Source organism: Typha angustifolia, chromosome 13, assembly GCF_048772165.1.
Source record: "Typha angustifolia cultivar Huaian chromosome 13, ASM4877216v1, whole genome shotgun sequence".
NCBI classification, from domain to species: Eukaryota; Viridiplantae; Streptophyta; class Magnoliopsida; order Poales; family Typhaceae; genus Typha; species Typha angustifolia.
This window is the reverse complement of record NC_133251.1, coordinates 7,203,338-7,229,451: the sequence shown is the minus strand read 5'-3', so window position 1 is coordinate 7,229,451 and position 26,114 is coordinate 7,203,338. Positions and strand designations below refer to the sequence as shown.

The 26,114-nt window shown below is 37.9% G+C and overlaps 1 protein-coding gene across 1 annotated transcript in view; it reads right to left on the bottom strand.

Moving 5' to 3' along the window:
• LOC140773597 (translation factor GUF1 homolog, chloroplastic) overlaps nucleotides 1-9,703 on the bottom strand; it is a 47,604-nt gene extending 37,901 nt beyond the window's left edge. Inside the window, exons 1-5 of the mRNA XM_073116231.1 lie at nucleotides 9,309-9,703; nucleotides 7,716-7,892; nucleotides 5,184-5,270; nucleotides 2,920-2,976; nucleotides 2,692-2,757 (exon numbers count right to left, since the gene is read on the bottom strand). Of these exons, the coding sequence (XP_072972332.1) occupies nucleotides 2,692-2,757; nucleotides 2,920-2,976; nucleotides 5,184-5,270; nucleotides 7,716-7,892; nucleotides 9,309-9,563 (642 nt within the window). The 5' untranslated portion in view covers nucleotides 9,564-9,703. The remainder of the gene's footprint in view (nucleotides 1-2,691; nucleotides 2,758-2,919; nucleotides 2,977-5,183; nucleotides 5,271-7,715; nucleotides 7,893-9,308) is intronic.
• Between the last annotated feature and the right edge of the window lie 16,411 nt (nucleotides 9,704-26,114).

Below are 26,114 nucleotides of genomic sequence, written 5' to 3'. Positions count from 1 at the left end.
CTAAAAGATCATTGTGATTTTTTTTTCTTTGAGTTGCATTAGTTTATCTTGTTTGGATAGTTTAGGAAATTTTCAAGGAAAAACTATAAAGAAGAGAGATGGGAGGAGGTAGTGGCAGTAGTGGTGGACAAAGGATGAGGAGGTTGAAGTGGTGATAGGTGGAGTGAAGAGAGCAGTGGTAAGAGAAGGAGAGGGGCAGGGAGAGATGGGAAACGGAGATTGAGGAAAAGAGTGAGGGAAAGAGTGTGAAGAAAAAAGTTTGACTTATTTTTTCTTTTTTCACTTTTTCCTTGGGAAAGGGGGATTTCCTGTAAAAAGTTTTCCCTCAAAAATATCGACCAACACTCAAATAGAAACAATTTCCTAGCCCTCTAATTTTTCTTAAGGAAAGCCAGGCCTTGTTTGGTTGAATAATGATATAATTTATGGGTAGTGTTATACTCATTTTTTATTCATGGTTTAGAGGGGAATAATCCCTTAGTATGCTTTTCGTGCTTGGTTGCAAACTGACAATACTAGGATAGAGGATGTAATGGATAATGAGGTATTTAAGAAATTTCATAAAGAATAAGGTATTTGATTGTTAAAAGAATTAAGGTAATTTATGACTAGTGTTATACTAGAAAAGAATTATCCTTAATTATGTTTTTTTATGTTTGGTTATAATACTAAAATAGAGGGCGTCATGGATAAAGAGGTATTTAATTATTTAAAGTATAAAACAAGGAGGACTTAGGCCAAATATCAAAAATATCTTTGATGCTTTTAAAAGAGTGTAACTTCTTTCAGGGACATTTTGATAAATATCTATGTTAATCTTAAACATGGTTAAGGCATCTCTCCGTTATTCCAATTCTAAGTTGGAATTAGAAAATAGGAATAAAGAGTCTTGTATCCTTGGAATTAGTAATACTATAGGAACGTTAAATTACTAAGTATGATATAGTTATGCTAGATTTAGGTGATGTCTGGTTACAAACTATAAAAAATAGATTGTTTGGCTACAAACCATAAACAAGAGATCTCAAACTCGTGCATAGGGGCAAGGATGGCAGTGCCAAAGGCCCGTGCCAAAAGGGTACCAAATGGCACATGCGACTGGCAGGACAATCCTTAGATATTGGTCCCTTATTCTTCAACCAAACAGGAACCAATAGGTGGTATTTGGCTATAAACTAATTATAAAGTCCTGAAGTCCTCACATCTAAGTGAAAATTCCTTAAAACTCAGTCTATTATATTACAAGCATTAAGATCTTTACACAACACATTTATTAAACCCAGCCGTAGAGTTGTCAGTATTGACAGAAATTTTATACTCGAAGGAATAGTGCTCTTCTTGACTTGAGCTTAAAGACAACCTTAATATGACTACCCATAATCCAATTCACCTAACGCATTATCCATAATATGGATATTTTAAACAAATTTACCAGAATATCAAAGTGCTAATGAGCAAGACCTTCTGGCAGGGATTGCCATACTAAAGGCATTAATAGTCTTAAAATAGATTTTAGGGATTAAAGTAAAGTCTTTTAGCACTAGATATTAGTGGAACACATCCAAGTTCCAATAGAAAGTGTTAAGACCTACTTGAATAATACAGGAATTATAATCGAATTTGAGATTTTCCTTAAATTATTTGGATTTTTTCAAATTAGAGCAATTAATTTTGTTGAGACAAAAATTGCACCTTTGATTTCTAAAATTTCAATTGTAACTTATATAGACTAAGCAAGAGAAGGAAAAGGGAATCGAAAGGGATGGTCTCTTTGAACTAAGATATGCTAAATACCTAGTGGCAAGGGTTGATACAGGTGCACGTGAGAGTATCCGATACTCTTCTTGTATCAATGCCGATAATTCGCTGACATGATTTACAATCAGACCTATGCCGACCTTGCTGCCTAACATGGCTATTGATGTTTCATGGAGTAGAAAGAAAACATAGCGAACGAAAAATCCAATGAAGATATCAATAGGAAAAAGCATACAACACTATGATTGGATTGTAAGCGGTATCATACAAATGCAAAGTAAACTAAAGGAACAAGAATGAAGAATTTCTAACCAACAGAATGTATAAGCTTGGAATGGGCTCAAGATATTGCCTTGCTTTAGGTTGGAAACCCAAACCCAACCGAGATCTAGTCCAACATAGCCCAATTCAAATACTTGGATGTAATGAATCTATTGTCTTTTTGATGCGCAATTCAATATGATTTTTAATCAAAGCCACTTACTTTACAAATTGCAACACGATGACCTAGGGTCTACAAATAACCAGCACATATTTTCTTAGTTGATTTATTGCAATTTGAGCATATTTTCAATAGATTAAGGACTTTCATCTTGCATTTGATCTAACAAAACTGTCTTGACCCATCCTAAAAGGAACTACATATGGTTGATTTCGGATAAGGTTGGAGAACACCAACTTGAGACAAGGATGGCTTATGACAGGGTTCTTCAAATATTGATTGGATTAGACTCAGCTCTAAAACAAATAAAACAAACCTAGTTTACTGCTGTGAGGATGATACAGATTGCTGACCTGTAACCCTTAGTCATTGTACTTGGGTAAATTTTAGTTGAAAGAATTATTTGTTGTAACACAAAATTATGAGATATCTGACACCATTTATGAAAACCTTGAAAAAGAAGATAATGTAGATATAAAGAATGCCCTCACAGGTATAATCTCCAGGTTGTTTTCCAGGGCCAGATAAACATTAGCCAAAGTCTGTGCTTCCACACCCTGAATCATCACAACAACTAAATGAAAACCGATGGCAATGTAATCTATATGTTTATTTTCTGAAGCATCTAATTAGTCACATCAGTGCCAGATGACTGGATGTAACTTTTTATGGCAAAACTTGATTTTTGAAACTTACTAGTAAAGAAGAAAAAATTGCACCTGGGAAGCATCAACAACTAGAAGAGCACCTTCACACGCTGCAAGAGAACGGGATACCTAGCCACCAATAGGATGCATGATCTTAGTAGAATGCTTTAGATATAATATAGCTAATTGCAACATTTTCTTGTATTCACAAGTACACATTTCTTTAGTAGAAATAAATTATGAGTATTTCGTAAGTGAACTATGAGAATGTTAAATTCAATAAGTTGAAAGTAGAAACCATATATTTTGGGACATTATGACTAGACTATGTGGAGAAACATACATATGCATATTATATAAGCTAAATTACACTTACACCCCCTAAATTATGACCTAGTACTACTTATACCCCCTAAACTAAAAAACCAAAAATGAGGACTCCTTGAACTATTGAAAATCTCATAGGGAGTTACGCCCTGTTAACGGATAACTTTACTAAATTGCCCCCTATATTTATAAATACATGGCCGACTCTTATTGGCTAATGGATGTAAAATGGAAAATAACTATATTGCTCATTGTTATAGGTGGGTTGAAGGCAGAATTTCCCTAAATCAACCTCCTTTCTTCTATGTAGAACCCTATTAAACTCTTTGCGATTCTTTCTAATCCTACAATTTTCAAACATAACAACATTTTTTTTCTAGATAACTTTTGATTAGCCTCCTCCATGCTTAACAATTTCTCTAAGACTTGCTTTTCCAATTACAATGCATCAAGCTTATCTATCGAATTATTCTCCCTTCCTTTAGGTGGATCAACCCAAAAAAATAATAATTAAGAAAAACCACCTAAATCTACTTTATGTATATAATGTAACGAAAATGAGTAAAATGTACTCTAGAAAATAATCTAATTGATTGATATAATTGCCTTGAAATTAAAGCAACCCTAGAACCTTCTTCCAGGGTATTGCTTAGTGAATGAGATCCTCATTGTTGTTGTTTTATTTTCACAATGGCACATCACTTCCCCACATGGCTGCCTATTCATACTACATGTGCTTGAAGTCACCTCAGAGAGGTGGCTACATTTATCTAAAGAGAAACTGCTTAGTGGAAGAAAAGATTGGGGAAGGAGAGAAGTTGAAAGATTAGGAGGGCTTACAAGTGGGAAAGGTTAAATGAAAGAGGAGAAAATGGAATAAGATAAGTTGCAATGGGTTAGTTAGGTCAGCAAAAGAGGGAGAGCTAAAGGTTTTCCCTCCCACTGAAGGATAATGTAGTCCAAATATTAGTTCTCCCTCCAACTGAAGGGTAATGGGAGTTACAACTATTCACATGATAATCACATGCTTATTTTAGAAAGAAAACAAAAAAAGCATACTAACAGAAGGGGTTTTTGAAACATTTCAATATTTCAGGGGGTCCTTGTGTCCAGTTTCTAGTTCAGGTATAAGTGATACTGGATCATAGTTTTTAGTTTATGATGTAAATATACTATCACAAAAAAGAACTTATAAAATGAAAGAAAATTATATTAATGAGCCAAACCAATTAACATATATCATAGGTTGATACTATATCTTGAAATCAGCTTGCAACTTAAAAATGCCCAGTACTTGCCACTACCATGCTATAGTTTATACATCTATCCAATAATGCATTTTCATTTCCTCAAGGAATTCTACTCAGCTGAACCATGATCTAAATTTCTACTTACATGAAATAAAATTATTCCAATTAACTTGTAACTGATTGATGATTACATATCGATCTTGTGGAGTCTATCAGAAAGGTCAAAAAACAAAAGAAAATTCTGATATCAACTTATGATATATGATTTCATGTAGTATGTGATGCTACCATTACAACATCAAACTCCTAGAAGAGAAAATTCCTGCATTTGTTTCTAGCCATAATAGTAATAGAATAATCAGAATGACATCCATTACTCCGAATTATTAATGGGGAGGAGCAGAATGCATCCATTTGTTTCCAGACAAATAGATTCCACTGTCCCAAATTATGTTTCCCTAAGAGCTCTGACAATCAATAATATCACTACAAAGGATTATAAGAAACTCCTCCATAATCTATATAGGTGTCAAATGTAAGCACTAGCATGAACCATGCCAATCTGAAGATGTCTGCACAGCCAGCTGCTGGAAAGTGCCACAGCTTGTTTAGGTACTATGTTAATCTCTTTGAATACTTTCATAAATGACAGAAGATAAAGATTTGTAAGACAATGAAGTTCTACTTATTATGAGAATAGAAACGAATTGCCGCTACTAAACTAAATTTATAAGATAATGATAAAGAATAGAACCCTACCTCATATGAGAAATCAACATGTCCTGGTGTATCAATTAGATTAAGGCAGTATGGCTCATTGTTTCTTACATAACGCATGCGAGCTGCCTACAGAGGATGAAACAGAATGACATTAAATCTAAGAAAGCAAATTATTAAGTAAGATTATGTTCCATTTAATCATATAAAGTGCATGAATGATAAAGAATATATGAGAAAAATATAATACATGCACATGCATTATTAACAGAAAATCAATGTAACAGAGGACACAGGTAATATGGACTTCTATCAACTTCTTTGTATCATGTTGTGTTCACAACTCTCAAGAATCGCATCTCTCAAGTGTAAAACTTGGAACAAGATCTATCTTGTTTCCTAGTCATGCAATGTTACCTAGATTAAGCAAATGGCTCAATAAAGACTAGGATTAGAAAATTGAACTTCTTTTCCTTGCTGGAAAAGCTTACCTTCATCAACTGATATTTTCTACAAGCAGTTGTAAATTGTAACATATGTTCCTAGTTCTTAATTACTTCGATCTCCTTGAAAATCTTGAACTCCACTTTCATAATTTCTTTGAATGAAAAGGGAGAGCAAACATCTTCATCTCAAAAGGGACACCATCATCCATTGCCTGTCAAAGTCTTAAGACAGGTGGCATTCCTCGCCTTTGACATTGGAAAAGAAGCCATCCTTTATAATTAATCAGGAATTTATAGTTAAACCTACTAGACTATGGACCAGTTGTCTCTCTGCTAATATTGTTCTTTGAAATGCTGCTAGAACTCCACAGTCTTAGTCTCAACTGCTCTTGCTTTGGCAAGCACCAAATCAATTGGGTAACTGGTTAAACTTCTCTAACTGACCCTAATATCAGGTTGCCAACTTCACGTAGCCATTATTGCATTAAGGTTTATTTGCTCCTTCCCTCCTTAACAAAACTACTGAAATCTCATTGTCTATGTTGTGAAAGATAATTATCTAGTTGGTAAGTATTTGGCACACAAACGAAAAGTGATTATTACTGAAAGTTGCAGTAGAGTAGTTGCCTCCAATCCTGAAAAAATAACCGAGAACCATCTTTTTCCATAAGATCTTTCTCTATCCCAAGTACACTTCAGAAGGTTGTCTCAGATATCTTGCTTGATGTTGCTTATTTAACCGTCAAATTCTTGACAACACTATTCTTTCTCCTCTGACTCTTCTCCTATTTCATCGGCCTACCATATACACTATTGCTCCTAGCGCTGGTATCCTAGAACATATGTTACAGAACTAGAAGAACCAACCTTAGTGCTTAGTTACCTAGAAATGGCCTACATAACTTTGTCTGGCTAGAAAGGTCATAACAGCCAGATCTTTGAGAATCAGCATTATAACTTACTAAAGATTATGAGAACTAGAAAGTTTTTGCCACTAGGAATCTTCTATTCACATTGTTGGAATAGCTACCCAATCATCCATTCAGAGGACATTGATTTCCAGGATATCTTGCACAATAAACCCCTTAATATCTTCTACTCTTCAATTTTCCCCATCTGGCCCCTAATGCAATTCAACTTTTGATAGGACGGTAGATAAAACAAGGGCAACAGGAAATGTTGTGATTACCCAACTATGCAGATATATTATCATAATACAATCAGGTAGAGAAATTGAGAGATAGTTGGGATACATCTGCATTTTCACTTCAGTAGGACTAAACTCCTGGTAGATTGGCATATTGCTGTGGCGACTACCCAAATTTGCACAAAGGATTCATGCAACAAAATGGGACACAGCAATGTAATCAAACTATTACAGAATTTCTTTAACAGAGGGATGATCATCTAATTCTACAGGCCCATATATACCACTTTTGATACCCTTTTGATGGCTAAGTTCCTATAGTAAGAATGCAATAATCAAATAAAGTAATAAAGTGGCTATTTAAGGAAAATGGAGAGGGATCTCAGATTTGGATGACAGATTTGGCCGCAAAGTTGTCATTTCTTACTTATATTGACATAGGTGATTGTGTATTTGAGAAACTAAATGCAGATTTTAAGCCCTGCTAGTTATGAAGGGATAACTATGACTCTATGAGAATATCTTTTGTTCTTCAGATGACTGTCATTGTAATCGGTTCATGAGTAGATCAATTTTGCATTCAAATCAAGAAGAGAGAGGAATTTCACAGCATAAGGCTCCAGAAAGTGCGGTGTCTGAAGAGGAAGATATTTGCAGTGTTACCCACATTACTGGAGCAATAGTTACTATGACTCAAACCATAACCAATTGGGTACATGGAGAAAAGCTTTATTGTCAATGACACCCTTATTCTACTATTGAGAAACTAAAAGTCTATAAAGTAAAATTATAGATTAAACTCAAAACAATATAAAGAACAGAAAATGACAAAGTTCAGCAGATATAACAAGGAGTAAACAAAAAAAAATAGAATTTAGTTGCTAGTTATCCAAAACATAAGTATCCGTAAAACTTATAGACCAAAATTAAGATGTTTCCATAATAGTTCATAAATAGCCAAGATTACATTATCAAGCTTACCTGCAATTTTATTGTGATACCTCTTTCTCTCTCTAAATCCATGTTATCAAGGAATTGTTCTTTCATCTCCCTCTTCTGTACAGTGCCAGTCATTTGCAACAACTTATCTGCTAAGGTTGACTTCCCATGATCAATATGAGCAATAATACAGAAATTTCTAATATTTGGTATGGGAACCTGCACAAAAGAAGACCAAATTATTAGTCTGCAACTACAAATATTGTAAAAGTACTCTAATGATGGTGTGCTTTATAAAAACTAGTTGATAATTGACAAGCGAATAAGTTTGAAATCACTATGGTAGCATTGACATCACATGACCACTCAAAATGTTCTTCCAGCCACTTTTGAGAGGGCATTGTCCTACCCATGGTTTGTCAACTCTTAAACCAATAAAATCAGTACATATTGCAATCGGAGTTTCATTTATGGGGAGGATACTTGACCTAATCAATATAATTGATGTAGGAAACTTTCTAATTACTATGTTTAATTTAGTAATTATGGTTTTCTAGGACATTGTTCACTTATGTGGTTATATTTTCCAGTTTTGTCATAAAAGGCATGCTTTTTAGTAATATAAAAGTTGACTAATTGCTTGATTCTGGAGGTGATATTACTTGCTTCTATATTTTAATTGTATACAGCAGATTCAAAATTTTCAGACATGTTTGCAGATTTGATTCAATATATAATTAAACATGATAATTTCATCCTTGTGATATTTATCTGATGACTATATAGAACAAAAAACTGACTTCAATTATGTTTTCCTTTTGAATAGTCATCAAATTTAGGTTAAGTGAAAATGGCATATGGCATTGGATTGGATTCCATTACTTCATTCTATCTCCAGCGTAGTTCAGATGCAAAAAAGAGTAAGAGGATAAACACAACATTAGCAATCCAATGGGATAATCCTCAGATTCGCAGTCCCCCTTATCCTAAGGATCTCATACGCAACCATAAGATGGATAGCCTACAGACATGACATCCTACAAGGTTTTCCATAGTAGAACCAAAAGATCACTTGAGAAAGACTATTCTCATCAAATCATCAAGAGAATATCAGCTTCTATAAAGAGTCTGTGCAGGCTATTGCTTTATATTAGTTGTCAGGCAATGTGGTGCAACCCTCCTTCTTCAGGCTCCAGAGACACTACAGAAGATGGATAACAAAACTCATACAGCCGTAATTCTTATATAATAAATTTACAAACCCTCAAGAAGTCAGTAAGGTATCACATATACGTTCTCATGAGATATTCATTCCAAATAAATCCATAATCTTCGTTCTAGAGTTAAAGCTTTTAAGAATTTCAAGAAATTCCTGAGTTATTCCCTCTGGACATGTTGAATTTAAGTCAATATTTTATTCGTGGGAAGATATGGAGAAGCAGATGTTAATGGAAGGTTTTCCCAGCAAAAATGCTAGACAATTCAAGGTATTGTGTGAAAATTCTACACCAAACTCTGCTAAAATGGTCGCAACTAAGATCATTATACAGTCAACCACCAAGCTGTCCAATTTCCAAGAATTAAAGATTAAATCCTTCGTCTTAAAGCTCAAGCGTAAGTAGGTGACGAGAGTACCTTCATCAGACGGTCTTGCCCGGGATCGGCGGCGATTCCGGCATCGGAAACGGCCTTACATTCTGTTCCGCGTAAGCGCGGGGACCAAGAAGGTGGCGAGGTGGTGGTGGCGGTGGTGAGGGGACTAAAAGGCCGCCGTCGGAAGAGATGGGTCTCGTTGGAAGAATGAGGAGCCGAGCGCGGACGATGCCTCCATGCTTGCGGAGTCTTGGGATGCGGAAGGAAGTCGGGGACGCGGCAAAAGTCTGTGGCCATTTAGGGGATTACCCGTCGCCGGCTTTGGATTTTGCCTCCTCTGCTCTCGTTGGAGTGGAGGGGGCGCCGGTCTATCCACTGCCGCTGGAGTTGGCAATGGCATTAGATAGGCGCGGCATATTTTAGCCACAGGAATAAGAAGTGGGTATCCCGCAACGTTACACGTACTAAGAATGCATCTTTTTTTTTAATATATTTCTGTTAAAAAGAAATAACGAAAAAATATATTAGAACTTAGCCACGAGAATACAGGAAAATCCGCTACTATTAGCGGTCAAAAGCTGCAAGAGAGTAGCAGAGAAGAACCCTTCCCAAGAGCACCCAAAACCCGAGAGACGTTTCATGTTCGATAACCAATCAACAACATGATTAGACTCATGAAGCACATGAAAAATCTTACATTATGAAAAATAGTTTAAGAGGATAAAAAAAAACATCATTAGCTATATATTTGATAGCCCATCATGAATCGTGTAGCCAATTCAACACGTCCGCAAGCAGCTAAGAGTTCCTCTCGATCCAAACTAGTAGGGATGACCGATAGATCAGCGCTTCTCTAACTACCCAAGCTTTAGCTTCAATTGGTGACTAGAAATGCTAACATCTATACCTCGCAATTAAAGCCAATTCATTAGACCATTGGGCTACAAACCTAGGACTACCCAATTCTAAAAGGTCTTTAATAGACTCGTTAATGTTTACCATTATCTGAAAGCTGCAAGAGAGTAGCAGAGAAGAACCCTTCCCAAGAGCACCCAAAACCTGAGAGGCGTTCCATGTTCGGTAACCAATCGATAGCATGATTAGACTCACGGAGCACATGAAAAATCTTACATCGTGGAAAATAGTTTAAAAGGATAAAAAAAAACATCATTAGCTATACATTTGATAGCATATCCTGAATCGTGCAGCCAATTCAACACATCCGCAAGCAGCTAAGAGTCCCTCTCGATCCAAACAAGTAGGGATGACCAATAGATCAGCGCTTCTCTAACTACCCAAGCTTTAGCTTCAATTGGTGACTAGAAATGCTAACATCTATACCCTGCAATTAAAGCCAATTCATTAGACCACCGGGCTACAAACCTAGGACCACCCAATTCTAAAAGGTCTTTAATGGACTCGTTAATTTTTACCATTATCCACCCCAAAGGGGGAGGTATCCATCTGATGATAGAATTAGGCTTATTGGCTTTGAAGATACCGGTGTAAAAATATTAAAATACTCTCGAGTTAGGATTAAAGCATAGTTCCAAACTTGCAAAGGGATCTCAGATGCTCCATTAAAAATTTTTCATTCTGATTCTTCCATATTTGTCAATGGACAGTACCAATCAAAATAAGGAGAAAATGCTTTTTTTTTAGGCAGGGCATCACCTTCGAGCAGCTAACCCTCATTTGGTCTACCACCCACGAAGGCAATCTCAACCATGGACATAAAAAATTAATACGTGAACTTAGAGGTAGCCTTAGAGAGGTGAGGTTACAAAATCCACCAATCGTCAATGTTGTCCAAAGGTAACATGATACTCATAATTTGATCAACAAGACAAGGCCTAAACATAAGTCTAATTTTATCTTCATTCTAGACATGACGATGAACCAGATCTGAGACAAGCATATTTTTATCCCATATCATAGGATTAGCATAGGTGGGCCACTTATCCATCGGCATATTTGTTAACTAGGGTCAAATCACATATAAGTAGATCTACCATTACTAATAACCTTGCAGAGCCATCTTTAATGACATAAAGTGAGTTAAGAACCAAACTTCAACTTTAGGCACATCACTTATGGAAAGTATGCTTCCACAGATGTCGCATGTGATACTTGGCCAAAACTAAAGCAATCCATAGATCTAAGGTTTGGTTCAAAATCGATAAGGCCTTATTTGTAATTAAGGACAGACGTACCATTTTAAGATTACAGATGGTAAGACCACCATCAACCCGGGGTCCGGTAACAATATCCCAAACCAACAGATGAAGGCTAGCAGACCCATCCCCTTTGGCCCATAAGAACTTCCTAATGGTAATCAAAGTTCAAGTGGAAGATAATAAATGCATAGGCATAAAACTAATAACAACATTAATAAGAGTAAAGACGACCCGCCTATTTAAGATTAGGCCTTTTCCAACTAGCAAACTTACCTTCAATTTTGGCAAGAAAGTCTTTATGATCCTTGATAAGTAATCTTTTGGGCAAAATTTTATCTCCAAGATAGGAGAAAGAAAAGTGATACAATCTCTCCTTAGGCTAAGATTCGATCTCTTCCAATTCTCTAATTTGGACTAGATATAGTACGGAACTTTGTAATAAGATCTCAAAAGATGCCACCATCGGATCGATGTGAAATTTGGATATGTTGTAGCCCCAAAATGAGCTTTCCAAAAAAATCAAGTTTCAGGCAAATCAGATATGGGGATATGGGGATATCGAGATATCGTCCGATTAGTGGACTAACATCAGGGGGGTCTGATCAGGATCCGTAGATGGAGGCACGAGATCCTAGATGATGGTGGTTGGTGGTGGACCGGTGTTAATGAGGTGGTACTAGTGAAAAGTGGTGGTGGAAGGGTTATGGTTGAGGGAAGGGTTAAGGCAAGTGTTGGCTAGATTGGAAGATGGAGGAAGAGAGGGCCAGGGTCTAGGGTGGTTGGTCGATCGAGGGAGGTTAGAAGCAGTGTCGCCGGGGGATTAAGAGAACGAGAGCGAAGAAGACAAATGAGGCAAGGCAAAACTCAATTCTTCAATAATGACATCTGGTTGCCATCCACATCCTTTTTAGAGGCTAACCAAACAATTTAAAATTAACCCTAAACAACATAATTTCACCGATCGCGTTCGAACGCACCAAGTTCGCTCTTCTCTGGATTTGTGAACCCGATGCAGGCGTTCGAACGCGCCTATTTTCCACTTCTCTGGATTCGCGAATGCGGCGCGATCGAACGCGTCTGTTTTCCACTTCTCTGGATTTGCGAATGCGATGTAGGCGTTCACAGTGCATTCGAACGCACAATGCACACTCTCACAACTACATTCACGACTGCGTTCACAACAATGTTCGAACGCACTCCTCCCGCGTTCGAACGCGACTTACAGAAAACTTATTTTCTTAAAAATTAAATATTAAAATAAGAAACAAAGACACTCCTAAAATGTATCCATGCTCGAGACGACATCGGTGAAGCTTGAATCGTATCAATCCACCATGCTTCCGCAACCTTGTCCTCAAGGTTTGAAATTTGAGAAGCGATCTTTGAACTCTGACTCCAGCTCCTCCATGGTATGATCTTTTGCATTAGTTCCCCACATATCTGAAAATAGAGGAAATGTTGGTACTGAAAAAGAGGCAAGCTCACTTGTGTCCGGTTGGTGCGAAAGGGCATCGACCGCTCGATTCTCGATCCCCTTTTTGTATATTAATTTGTAATCATACCCAAGGAGTTTCGTGACCCGCCGTTGTTGGGCTGGGGTGTGCACACTTTGCTCCATGAAGTAGGGTAAGCTACGCTGGTCCGTGTGGATAGTAAACCGTTGGCCAATCAAGTAGGATCGCCATTTGGTGACGACGTGTAGAATCGCTAGCATTTCGCACTCGTAGATGGATAGCTGTCGCGACTGATTTGACAATGCTTTGCTCATATATGCCACGGGTCTGCCCTCTTGCATCAAAGCTGCTCCAATGCCCTCACCCGAAGCGTCGCATTCCACCACGAAGGGCTTACTGAAATCCAACAGTGCTAGAACCGAAGCGGTAGACATAGCTGTCTTCAAGGCTTCGAAGGCCTCTGTCGCCCTGCCCATCCATTGAAACCCACCTTTTCTGAGTAAGGAGGTCAGCGGGGCAGCAATTTTACCGTAGTTGGCAACGAATCGCCAGTAGTACCCCGTCAACCCAAGGAATCCCCTCAATTCCCGCTGATTAGTAGGAATCGACCAGTCCACCATATTCTTGATCTTGCTTGGATCGGCTTCCACTCCTCTTGCTAAGATTATGTGCCCCAAGTACTCCACTCGTGGCTATCCCCAAAGACACTTGCTCATCTTGACTTTTAACTAGTTTTGTCACAAGATATTTAATACCTCCCGCACATGCCGCAAGTGCTCGCTCCAATTCCTGCTATACACTAGAATATCAAGGAAGACGAGCACGTATCAATGCAAGAGCGAGCGGAAAAGGTCATTTTATCAGCCCTTGGAAGGTGGCCGGTGCTTTGGTGAGCCCAAACGGCATGACTCAGAACTCATAGTGGCCATCGTGAGTTCGGAACGCTGTTTTGTGCATATCTTCCGGGTCGACGCGGATTTGATGGTACCCCGCTCTTAAGTCAAGTTTGCTAAAGTAAGCCAACCTTGTGAGTTCATCCAATAACTCCTCGATCACTGGTATTGGATACCAGTCCTTGACGGTAATTACATTCAAGGCTCAGTAATCGACGCAAAACTGCCAACTCCCGTATTTCTTCCGAACCAGCAGCACCGGCGACGAGTAGGCACTTCTACTTGGTTGAATAATCCCTTACTCGAGCATTTCCACCACCAATTTACTGATCTCTTCCTTCTGGACATGCGGGTACCAATAGGGCCAGACATTTGCTAGTTTAGCCCGTGGAATGATCTGGATGCGATGGTCGTGCCGACGGGTCGGCGACAGTCCTCGGGGTTCCTCGAAGAGATCCTGGAACTCCTGCAGCAGCTCTTGCATGTCAGTGGCTATTTTCCTTGGTGGTGGATGTTTAGGTTCAGCAACAGTCATTGCATAGTAGAGCTCGGTCTCCTGCATAAGGAAAGCCAATGTCGGCCCTTCCGTAGGTTCCGACTCGAGCCCAATCTTCCTAAGGAGCCTTTTGTTAATAAAGTTATGGGTGGACCCAGTGTCAATCAAGATTCTCACTATGGTTTTCTTGACTACACCGTTCACCCGCAAAGTCTTTAGCACAACTGTCCCCGGATAGGCGTGGAGGGAGATTTCGGCTATCATGTCCTCCACGGGTTGCTCCTCAGCTACTTCTTCTTGATGTCTAGTCACATCTTCATTTTCAGCTGCAAACTCATCCTCAGCCTTCTCCAATTCATCGATTAGCATCACTGATCCCATCGGTTTAGCGCAGTGATGCCCAGATACATACTTCTCATCACAACGGAAGCATAGGCCTTTGGCTCCTCGTTCCTCCACTTGAAGAGGTGCGAGTGCTCATCCCGGACCTCTAGGTGTGTACTTCACATCCTAGGATGGCTTCAAGGGTGCTCGAGAAGGTACTACTACAACAAAAATTCTTGGTACTCAAATGGTATTTTCCGCCGCTATGGTTGGTTGAGCTTGATTGCAGCTTCCTTGGCTCGTCCAACTTTGTTTCAGGTGTAACTTCATGGCCCTATGTTTGTCTTCCATAAGCACCGGCCCTATGTTTGTCTTCCATAAGCACCGCATCTTCGAAGGCCTCCTTTAAGGTTCTAGGCCTTAAAGCCCTTAGACCGGCTTGTATGTCTCACCGCAGCCTGGAGATGAAGGTGCTGCGAAGTTGCTGATCCATCCATGGTGGATGACATCGGCTACTTATTCTCTCAAATTCTTCTTGGTATGCCCCAATCGTGGTCTTTTGCACCGTCTTTAAGAGGAGAGTATCAAAGTCTTCATACCCCGATGCTCCAAATCGTCGTGTAATATCGGTGCAAAAGTAAGCCCAAGTTTCGATAGCCTCAATGGCATTGGTTGCTCGAAACCAATGAAGCGCCACATCCTCAAGGTGGAAGCTCACAAGCGTCACCTTGTATTCTTTCGCCGTGTCTTAGTATGCGAAGAATTGCTCCGCCCTATACAACCAATCGATCGGGTCACCACCTTTGAACTTGGGGAATTTCAGATGCACGACTTATCCACGGATGCCGTTGTCTCATTCCGGATTATGTCCAAGTCATTGTTTAACTTGGGGAGGATGCACCATGAAGGGTTGATGATCCTCCTTCAGTTTTGATTAACTCACCGTGGTTCCGAATTGTATTGACCCGCCCACGGATCTTGATCTCTAAGGTGATATCCATAGTGGTTTGCTTGTCGGATGTGTTCACTTGCAACTGGGCCTGGTGGAACCATCCTTGCCTACCTCTGCCCAAAGGGTGGTGGCAGCAACGGCTCTTGTGGTTGGAAATTCGGAACCGGCGGTGGTGGGTTCATGGAAGTGGACTCACGTCGTGGAGTCGATGGTGCGTTCCCATTTGCCATGGCTTCCCTCGTCGCTTGTAATTCCCACATCATCTCCATCATCATCTAGTTGTTGGTGGCCATTTGTTCGGAAAGAGACCCCAACACAACTTGAACACTAGATTCTTCCGTATTTTGATTAGATCGGGCGGTTCCGCGGGTGGAAGTCCCTACAACCGTTTCCCCCTTCTCTATTGGGAGAATCTCTTTTTCTTCATCTCGCCGTGCAGCCATGGATCTGGTTGTCGTCATAGGAAGTGCGTGTCCGAGGAATGGTGGCTCTGATACCAAAGCTTGATATGATCTCCCCTTAGGCTAAGGTTCGATCTCTTTCAATTCTCTGATCTGGACTTGATTTGGCATGGAACTTTATAATAAGATCCCAAAAGATGCCGTCGTCGGATCGACGTAAAATTTGGATATGTTGTAGCCCCAAAAATGAGCTTTCCAACAAATCAAGTTTCAGACGAATCGAATATGGAAATCACGAGATATTGTCCGATTAGTGAACTAATGAAAGGGGGTCTGATCAGGATCCGTGGATGGAGGCACGAGATTCTAGATGATGGTGGTTGGTGGTGGACCGGCGTTAATGGGGTGATACCGGTGAAAAGTGGTGGTGGAAGGGTTATGGCTGATAGAAGGGTTAGGGCAAGTGTTAGATAGATTGGAAGAAGAGGGAGGAGAGGGCCGCCTTTAAGGGTCTAGGGTTGTTGGCCGGTCGAGGGAGGTTAGAAGTGGTGTCGCTGGGGAATTGAGAGAACGAGAGCGAAGAAGACGAAGGAGGCAAGGCAAAACTTAATTCTTCAATAATGACCTCTAGTTGCTATTCACATCCCTTTTAGAGGCTAACCAAACAACTTAAAATTAACGCTAAACAATACAATTTCATCGACCGCGTTCGAACGCACCAAGTTTGCTCTTCTCTAGATTTGCGAACGCGATGCAGGCGTTCACAGTGCGTTCGAATGTACAATGCACACTCTCACAACCACGTTCACGACCGCGTTCACAACCGTGTTCAAATGCACTTCACCCGCGTTCAAATGCAACTTACAGAAAAATTATTTTCTTGAAAATTAAACATTAAAAAAAGAAACAAAGACACTCATAAAATATATCCATGCTCGAGACGACATCGGTGATGTCCGAACCGTATCAAAAAACTTCCTTCCCTTATTTAGAGCATATTTGAAATATCGATTTTATCAACAGGTGCAAAATTACTAGATAAAATACTTTTATTTTTGTTGATTAATACACATATTTGTCAAATAGAAATACATTTCAAAGATATGATTTTATTTAAAAGGGGAGATATCATGTAGAAGGATAGCTTGGCTAATTAGCTCCAAATCATCAAAAAAAGGTAAGGGGGACAAGGGGTCACCTTGTCTAATACCCCTTTCACCTTTGAACCACTGAGAGAATCTACCGTTCAAATTCAAAACAAAACTAGCAGAGGAAATACAGATAAACTTTTTGCTATTGCTACTAAGATTAATAGAGTGAGAAATTTCTTGCGCAATAGCAATATTATCATGAATATGTCTAGCCGCCACGAAGATAATCTACTTAGGACTTATAATAGTATCCAAGATAGGCTTAATCATCTCAGCGAGTAATTTAGCCAGAATCATATAGATAACATTATAAAGGGAAATAGGCCTATAATCGACGACACAAGTTGGATTAGCTCACTCAGGAATGAGAGTGATAAACATCTATCCCCAGCTAAAGGGGAAAGCACCAAAGTTTTGAAAGAAAAATCAAAGAATTACAAAAATTAGTCCTAATAATATCCCAATATTTTAAAAAACTTCAACATGAAACCCATTGGGCCTGAGGCTTTTCTAGCTAGCATTGACCAAAAACCTTTTTCACTTCGTACTCACAAAAAAATTTGTGAAGTCATCATCGCAGACATCCTCAAGACGAGGACACAAAGGCCAGCCATGTCATCCGATGGATTATTTCGCCTGACCTCATTGAGCTAGAGCCTCTTATAAAAGGAAACAAACTCTTTTTCAATATCTAGGGGATCAGATCTACTATTGTTGTCCCCAGAATTGATAGCAGAAATATGGTTCACATGACGACAAATTTTAATAGCAAGATGAAAAAAGCAATATTGTTATCATCCTCAGCAATCCATTTTACCTTAGATTTACTTTGCCAATTGATACTAATTTGTCAAAAAAGAGCAATATATTTTTTTGTAAAAGGATAAATTTAAACTATCATAATCTAAAAGGATATTCAAAGATTTGCGAGATTCAATGTCAGCAATTTGGTCCTTAACATCTTGCAAATTTACTTTAAATTTCCCTAAGCAAGTTTTGTTCCAATTAATAATAGCAAATTCGATATCAATTAGAGCCTTGTGAATGACAGCTATAGGGGAATTCATATTTGTATCTCGATTGTCAACCTAATGATCAACAACAAGCTGCCTAACCTTTAGGTAATCCAACTAGAACCATTAAAATCTAAACAGCGCCCTAAGGTCAGGGACAAGTGAGATAAGTAAATAGCAATGATTAGAGGCAATACGGAGAAGATGAGTAACATTAGGCACTTGATCGTGAAATTGCTATTTATGAAAATCTAATCAAGACAAACAAGAAGTCTACTACTACCATAGCGAATATTACACAAGGTATATAGTAAACAAACAAAACCCAAATCAATAAAAGTATATTTAGCCACAAAATTTTGAAAAACTTGAATGGAGTAAGTTAATATGAATTGAGCACCCCCTAATTTATCATGATTGAGCATACAATTAAAATCACATACTAAAATTCAGAAAATTGTACCAACCTCAAAGAAACCCATTTCATGCCAAAGCCAGTTACAAATGATAAGATGAATACTAGCATAGATCACAGAGACCATCCAAGAGTTCTTACCTAATTGGGATATGATACCATGCATAGCCTGAGAAAAGGAGTGTACTAAGGAGAACTTAATCTCTCTGGTTGCTCCAAAGCCCGGCATAAAGGCATCTTCTCATGTCAGTCTGAACGTACAAAGAAAACCATGAGATTTGTTAGCGGCGAGGTGGCTTTCTAACAAAATCATAAGATTTGGATTAAAATAGTGAAGAAAGTTTAAGAGTGAAGCATGACCCTCCTTGCCAAGCTTCCTACAATTCTAGAATATAAGACGCATTAATCCACCATGGTAATGTCAGTCTCCTGCTGCATCATCATGGAGTCTTTAGAACATTCTTCCATGACCCCAAGGCAACTTCGGAAGAGTTCTTTTTTTTTAATTACTCTTGCTCTTATGAGGACTAAGTAGAGCCCCAACTTTCACAAAGGAATGAGTTGCCAAGGCTTTTCTTTGCTTACGGGAAACCAACCAAAGAGGCAACAAAAGATCAGAATCATGTGGCTCTTCAGGAATGTCCACAATATTCTCCATGGTGCGTTGCTGAGCTTGTTGGATACCATGGAAGCTAGGAGAACCATCTCGGTATGATCATTTGCAAGGGGGGAGAAAGGATGAAAAGATGTGGAGGAAAACTAAAATAATGTGAGGGAGGAGAGAAAAAAAGAGTTGGGCAAGATAGATTGATCTAAAGGGAGAGCAATCGAGTTAGGGTTTATTAGGATCGAGGGCAAAAGTAGTGATATAAAGGTTATCAATGACCATCCAATCACTGCAAGAGGAGGTCAAGTCAATGAACGAGTTTCTAGAGGTTGTCCCATCATTCAAAGGGATAGCAGCATTAATGGTAGTAAATTTTCCAAATCTCGTGATTTGAGTAGAGCCAATGGAATGAGCTCGAGGCAAAATAGTTGGCTAGTGTTATGAGTGGCAGCGAGTTGGCTTGAGGCGAGAGAGGGTTTTGAATCTAGAGCTTCAGATTCAAAGCGATAGGTGAGGCAGCTTAGGCACTTCTAGGTAAAGTGGTATGATTATTATGAATGTCAGCGAGTTAGGCTCGAAGTGAGGACAGATTTTGAGCATGGGGCTTCAAATTTAAAGTGACATGTGAAATAGTTTGGGAACCCAAACAAGAGCCATTTTGAATTTCTATACCCTTGGGGATGACCTGAGATAGCACATGGGTCATCCTTGTTGCTTGCCATGTATATGAAGGCCATGTGACTACGCATGCTAGCTAAAGATTGTACGATTACCTAGGGTATGAGAAGCCTCAACCACTAGCTGATCTTTGATCATTGCACTTGGTGATGCTGGAAGACCACTCCCATAATGGTCCTGCTAGGCCTCGTAGAGATGGCTGGATAGCCATTACTATAGACTGCCTGACCCAACAACACTAGTATTATGACTCTTGTGGACTTTTTTGGGGATTCAGATCTAAGGACCGAAGGAGTTTGATGGAGGAGCCTCAAGCAGCATGGTCAGCTGAGCCCGACTGTGAGGATCCTAGGTAAGGATAGTCGCCATAAGATCTTTCGATTTCCAATGCAAACTTAAATTCGAACAATTATTCAAATTATAGCCAATTTGCCCACACCAGAAGCAGACCACGGGAAGATTTTCATAAGCCATAGCTTGAAACACCTTTTCCCTATCAAGCTCGACATGCTTTGATTACTTAAGAGGGTTAGTTAAATCTATCTTAATAAAAATTCGAGAAAACTTATCTCTAGTCTTAGCCTTAGTATAGACACAATTTTTATAAGGCATCCTATATTGGAGGCAACATTCATCAAAATGTCTTTCGACCAGTATTCTCTTAGGAGCCCCAAGAACTCAACACACATCGACACCATCAAGATCTCCTCACTTAGAGGTTAGAAATTAAGCCCCTAAGGAATGAATGAGATTTAGAACGAGACCCCAAAATAACCAAGGGCCTCTAGTTCAAAATATTTAGCATATTGGCATCATATGAGAACCAGAAAGCAAACAAACCAGCAACCATATCGATAACATCTAAAGATTTGGCCAACTTCTCGTGGCGACCCATCTCTTTGATCAAGTAGGTCGGTAGGAGGGTAGGGGAGGATGACCCAAAAATTTACCAAATAGGCTAAATCTCCACTCAACACGACTTTCCTTTAATCAATCAAGGTCCAGGTTAATCTTACCGGATGAAGACGATTGAAGCCTTTCAAGAATAGATGTATAAGTTTGCCCCGCTTCATTTTTCCCTAAATTAGTATGGACACCCTTGAATAGCTGGGCCCAGGATGTAGGACCTCCTGCCCCTACCTTTAGCAAAGATTTAACTAGTAGTTCCCTATTTAACTACTGGATGGCCCTTTTGTCTGTCCCTTAACGTTCGCCTCAAACAACAAAGACTTTTCCTCGAAGGGGGATGCAACATGCGGATCTAGATGAGGTGGATCAAGGGGCTCTTTTGGAGTAAAGGCGTGAGAAGAGCTCCTAGGCTGGCTGGTGGAGCTCATAACTCAAGATTGTCAATTAGAATGCATCTCACCGAGTTTATTGTTTCTCTTTTTTTCTTTAACTTTTTTTAAAAAGACTATTTATGGGAATTTGCAATAAAAACATGGTAGATTTTTTTTTATAACTCAAACTCATTATCGGTTTCCATTGTAGATGAGGCATAAACCTTTTCTTTTTCCTTTCAACTTTGCCATTTTGTACGATAGGATGGTTGGACAGTTGAAAAGATTACAATTAATGAGTTTAAATAGAAAATTGATTTTACATTTTCATAATTAATAAGGAAATATGGTTTTTTGGGGGATATCCATCATTCCTATTGTTTGTTATCTTCTAAATAGGTTTAGAGTTTTTGCTCCATCAATTGTGTGCTTCCCAAAAATCTCACCTAGGGTTTTCATTAAAAGTTGTTTTTCATCACCAAGAAGCAAGCAAGATCTTCCACTCTATTATTTTGACTAGTTGTCTTGCATCCTTATTGTTAATATTGTTCACTTATTTAACCGTGCGAATGTAACGCCCCCGCCCGGCATAGGCACGTGCACGCCCACTTGCCCACACGGCATGCGCGGTGCACACGATAATTGGTTAGGGCCTATCGTGCACAGATACACTTGTTCTCAACGTAATCCATCTCAGAGATCAATCATACTATCAACCAAATAAACTGATTAACATATGAATATCTCAACTATACTAGACAGCTATATAATCTGGTAGAACCAACACAGGCCACGACAAACAATCAAGATATAATTAAAATCACTAATACATGAGTACACTATAACCCGACTTGTATTATATAAATTCTTGTCTATACAATAAAGTATAAATATCAAATAATGGTACAACTTAATATTTGGATAAACTATTTTCTATATCATCTCACGTCTATAGCTCACCTCATCTTTGTTCTAAAAATACCTTCTCAGAATATTTCAAGTTGTTGTCACTTACCATAATATCTAGGGGGTTAGAAAAGAAAAATAAAGAGAGTCATGAGCAAAAGACTTAGTGAATAGACCTTACTCCGAATTAGTGATGCCAAATAAAGAGAAAATCATGTACTGGATGATATGAATTAAAAAGAGTATCATGTCATGAATGAATATATAAATGTATCCTCAATAATACATAAATGAAAGGTAGATATCATGTTATAACTGATAAAAGTATATAATTCTCAATAATGAATAAACATATCTCCATGTCATACCATCATCATAACTATCTCAATATGACAGATATGATGCATGATGACTATGACTATGTTATGATACTAAATTCACTCATATATGACGTATAATGACCACTTGAAAATTAGGTAAATCAAATAATAATAAAATCATATGTATTTCTCAACATTACCCTCATCATTGACATCTCAGTATAATATCATCATACTAGACCACTATGCATAGTCAACATCCAGTACCCGATCTCAATATCCTTCTCGTATGCTCAAAGCATACCCTGCCATACGCTAAGAGTATCTTAGTCATAATCATACCTTACCATACGCTAAGGATATCTTAGTCATAATTATACTCTGTCATACGTTAAGGGTATATCAAAATCTATCTAGATTAGGTACCCCACCAGTTAATAGAAATCACATGAGGATAACTCACCACACACATGCCCTGGCAAACGGCCGGTCTGATTATCTATGTGCACAGACTTAACTAACCTCGGACGTGGACCACGAGATATCGCATATCAACGACCATAATCATTAATCTAGGCATCCTTAACCCTAGTGCCTACTTGGGTACCCACATGCTTTTTCTATTTACTTTTCTATCAATGAGATTTATACATTTTCTTCTATATGATAGATCATGTGCATATCTAGTATTATAATAAGTCGTGCATATTAGGAATTAGGTTATAAAAAAGTCAAGAGAAAAATAATGCAATACAATCTTGAATCATACATCTATCACTTGCATACTCATGCTAAAGATCATTTCGACATAATATCATAACAATATAATCATCTCCAACCATCACTATATATCACCAGCATACTCATATCCCAAATCAGTTTAATTAAATAAATAATAAAATATGCTCGACTGAAATCATCTCTAGATAAAGTCATATAATCATGCTGGAGGCCAAAATATGCATATACATAATTATATAATATATTCTAATTTGAGAAAGGCGTCTATGGGATAAGACTATTCACCTCTGATTAGAAGACACAACTCAAGTATCCCTCACATCCGGCAATCGAGGGACAACTCATTCTAACAGGGTCTACGGGGCCTCACATAAGGAGTTTGGGATTTGAAATATTTAAGTAGCATGAAGTTAGCCGTTCATCTAATTAAAATCCGTTCATGTAAAATATGATGATTTATTAGATTTTAGAATTTCTACTTATCTTTATAACTAGCTAGAGTTTTAATTATAAATAAAAATATAAATATAGATAAAAATAATTATTATTAAATTATGGTTCTCACTATATCTTGATTAATTAGGGACTATGTAGTCATTACTTTATAAAATAATAAATAAATAAATAAATAAGCCTAGTATTTTATTCATTACAAAATAATAATATATAATAAATTATTAGAATAACTTAAAATGTATCTCACAAGAATATTAGTATATAAATTTGATAACTATAATTTACAAATCTATCTATTAATCTAATAAAGATATAAATAAATAAATAAATATAAGTATTACCTATATTTATACCTAATTAATCATTAATTATACAAATTAATAATAACCATATTGAAGAATATATATTATTATTAAAATAATTAATGTCTAAATGATCTATTTGCATTAATTAAGAAGGAAATACCTAAATAAATAACATAAATAAAATAAAATAGAATAAAATAAATAAATAAATAAATAAAAAAACACTGCTACCAATGCTGGGCTCGGCCTAGCACTGCCTGCTACAGTGCTGGGTCGAGCCTAGCACTATGCAGAAAGAGAAGGAGAAGAAGCTGAGGAAGAAGAAGAAGAAGAAAGGAGGAAGAAAGAAGAAGAAGAGGAGAAGAAGAGCAGAAAGAGAGAGGGGACCAGGCTGGCGGGGAGGGGGCTCGGTTGTTGTTGGCCAGCTAGCAGCCGGCCTCTTGCCGGTGGCTCGATTCTGGTGAACCCGAGAGTGAAAGAGAGAGAGAGAAAGAAAGAAGAAAGAAAGAAAGAGAAGGGAGGAGCGGAGAGAAGAAAAGAAGCTCACCTTGGCCACCATGGCAATTGCAATAGTAGCAGTAGTTTAGTGATAGTAACAGTGAGAGATAGAGAAAGAGAGTTTGAGAGAGAGGAGAGTGAGAGAAAGGCTGTAAGAGAGAGAGAGGGGAGAGAAATAAAAGAGAGAGGCGGTGGGGGTTGGTAGCGGTTGTGGCATCGTTGGGGCCTACTGCGGCCAGTTGGCTACAACCGGTTGGCTGCGGTGGCGCTAGGGGGTGCGTGGCACCCCTATGCCGCACCCATTTGCATGGGCACGAGGCCAGCCATACTGTGGCCAACCACGTTGTGCCCATAACAGATTTGTTTATTTTTATTTTTATTTTTAAGGATAGGTTGTTACACTATGTATTAGGGTGTTAATTTTGATATTTAGTAACGTTGTAATTCTTTGAAATTCTTTTTAATTCATTGTTTTTTTTTCAGTCTTTCATAATGAAGAAAAAAAACAACTAGGCATATTATATATACCCATTTTGTTGTGGGACTATTTATTGAGAAAACTCTCTTAATTTCATGGTACTTTTACTAAGACTATTTAATTTGTTTTAGGGCTTTTTTTACTGTTAATAATATTAGGACCAGTAGTTTATATAGTTATAATTTGCATTTATAGGGATTACTAGTGAATGTAAGTTGCAATCACAGTTATAATGTTACTTTCGTAATTAAATTACCAAAGTTGCCACAATAATTTTGGTTTCACAATTGAAAAAATTTGCAGTTATTATTTGCATTTTAATTACCAAATGAAGTTTATTACGAATTCATTGTTGTTGAGTTGGTGGTATAACCTCTTAAAATTTATGTGAGGCGTATAATTTGTTGTTTGTATACTTATAACCCCATTGACTGTTTGAAATTTTATATTCTTATAATTTGTATAGATAATTTAAATTTATCTAATGATAAAGACTAGGAAGAGAGATTTCACTTATCGTGCTAAAGTTCAAAAGCATGAATTGATGAAACTTTAGCCAAGTCAGATCCCTCCATCAAAGAGAAAGGCGTACTTTGATGCAAAGTCTATAACATTCCTTTTATAAAGAGATATTATATTTATGGAATAACAATAGTGAGAAAGCAAATAAAGGTTGTGTCGATCTTTGGACAATGAAAAGATATTACGAACCAAATCTAGAATGATCTATTAGTAGAATGATCCTAAGATTTAGAATAAAGTCAATTAGAGATCCAAATAGAAAGTTATGACTAAATAGTGGAGCAAGGTCAAAATGGGATAAAAATAGAAAAAATTGATATTACGGAGGTCATTGGAGAATAGCAAACAACTATGGGATGGTAGTGTCGGCCGTATGAGTTGGTGGCTTATGGAGGTAAATAGTGGCTACTGTTTGAAGATGGAGATAGGTAGGTCTAATAATAAAATTATTTATTACAAAGTTAATTAATCTTGTGCATGGCATGCTTATGTAAACTTTATCTTTTGTAAATTCTTCCTCCCATTCAGATTACTCAAGAGGAAAAATGAATGATTAAAGTTAGATTGTGGTTCAAGTTAAACTCTATTGAGAATACAATTTGTACGTGTTGAGAAACGAAAAAAGACTGATCTAAGTATAGATTGAGTTGTAGGCTAAATTGATATTAGATTATCAATAAAATTATAAATTATAGATATGCAAAATTATTTTCTTTAGTAGTGATCCATCTTAGAAATTCCTAGCAAGCAAGAATCATCCATCTGCAAGTTATTTAAAGTT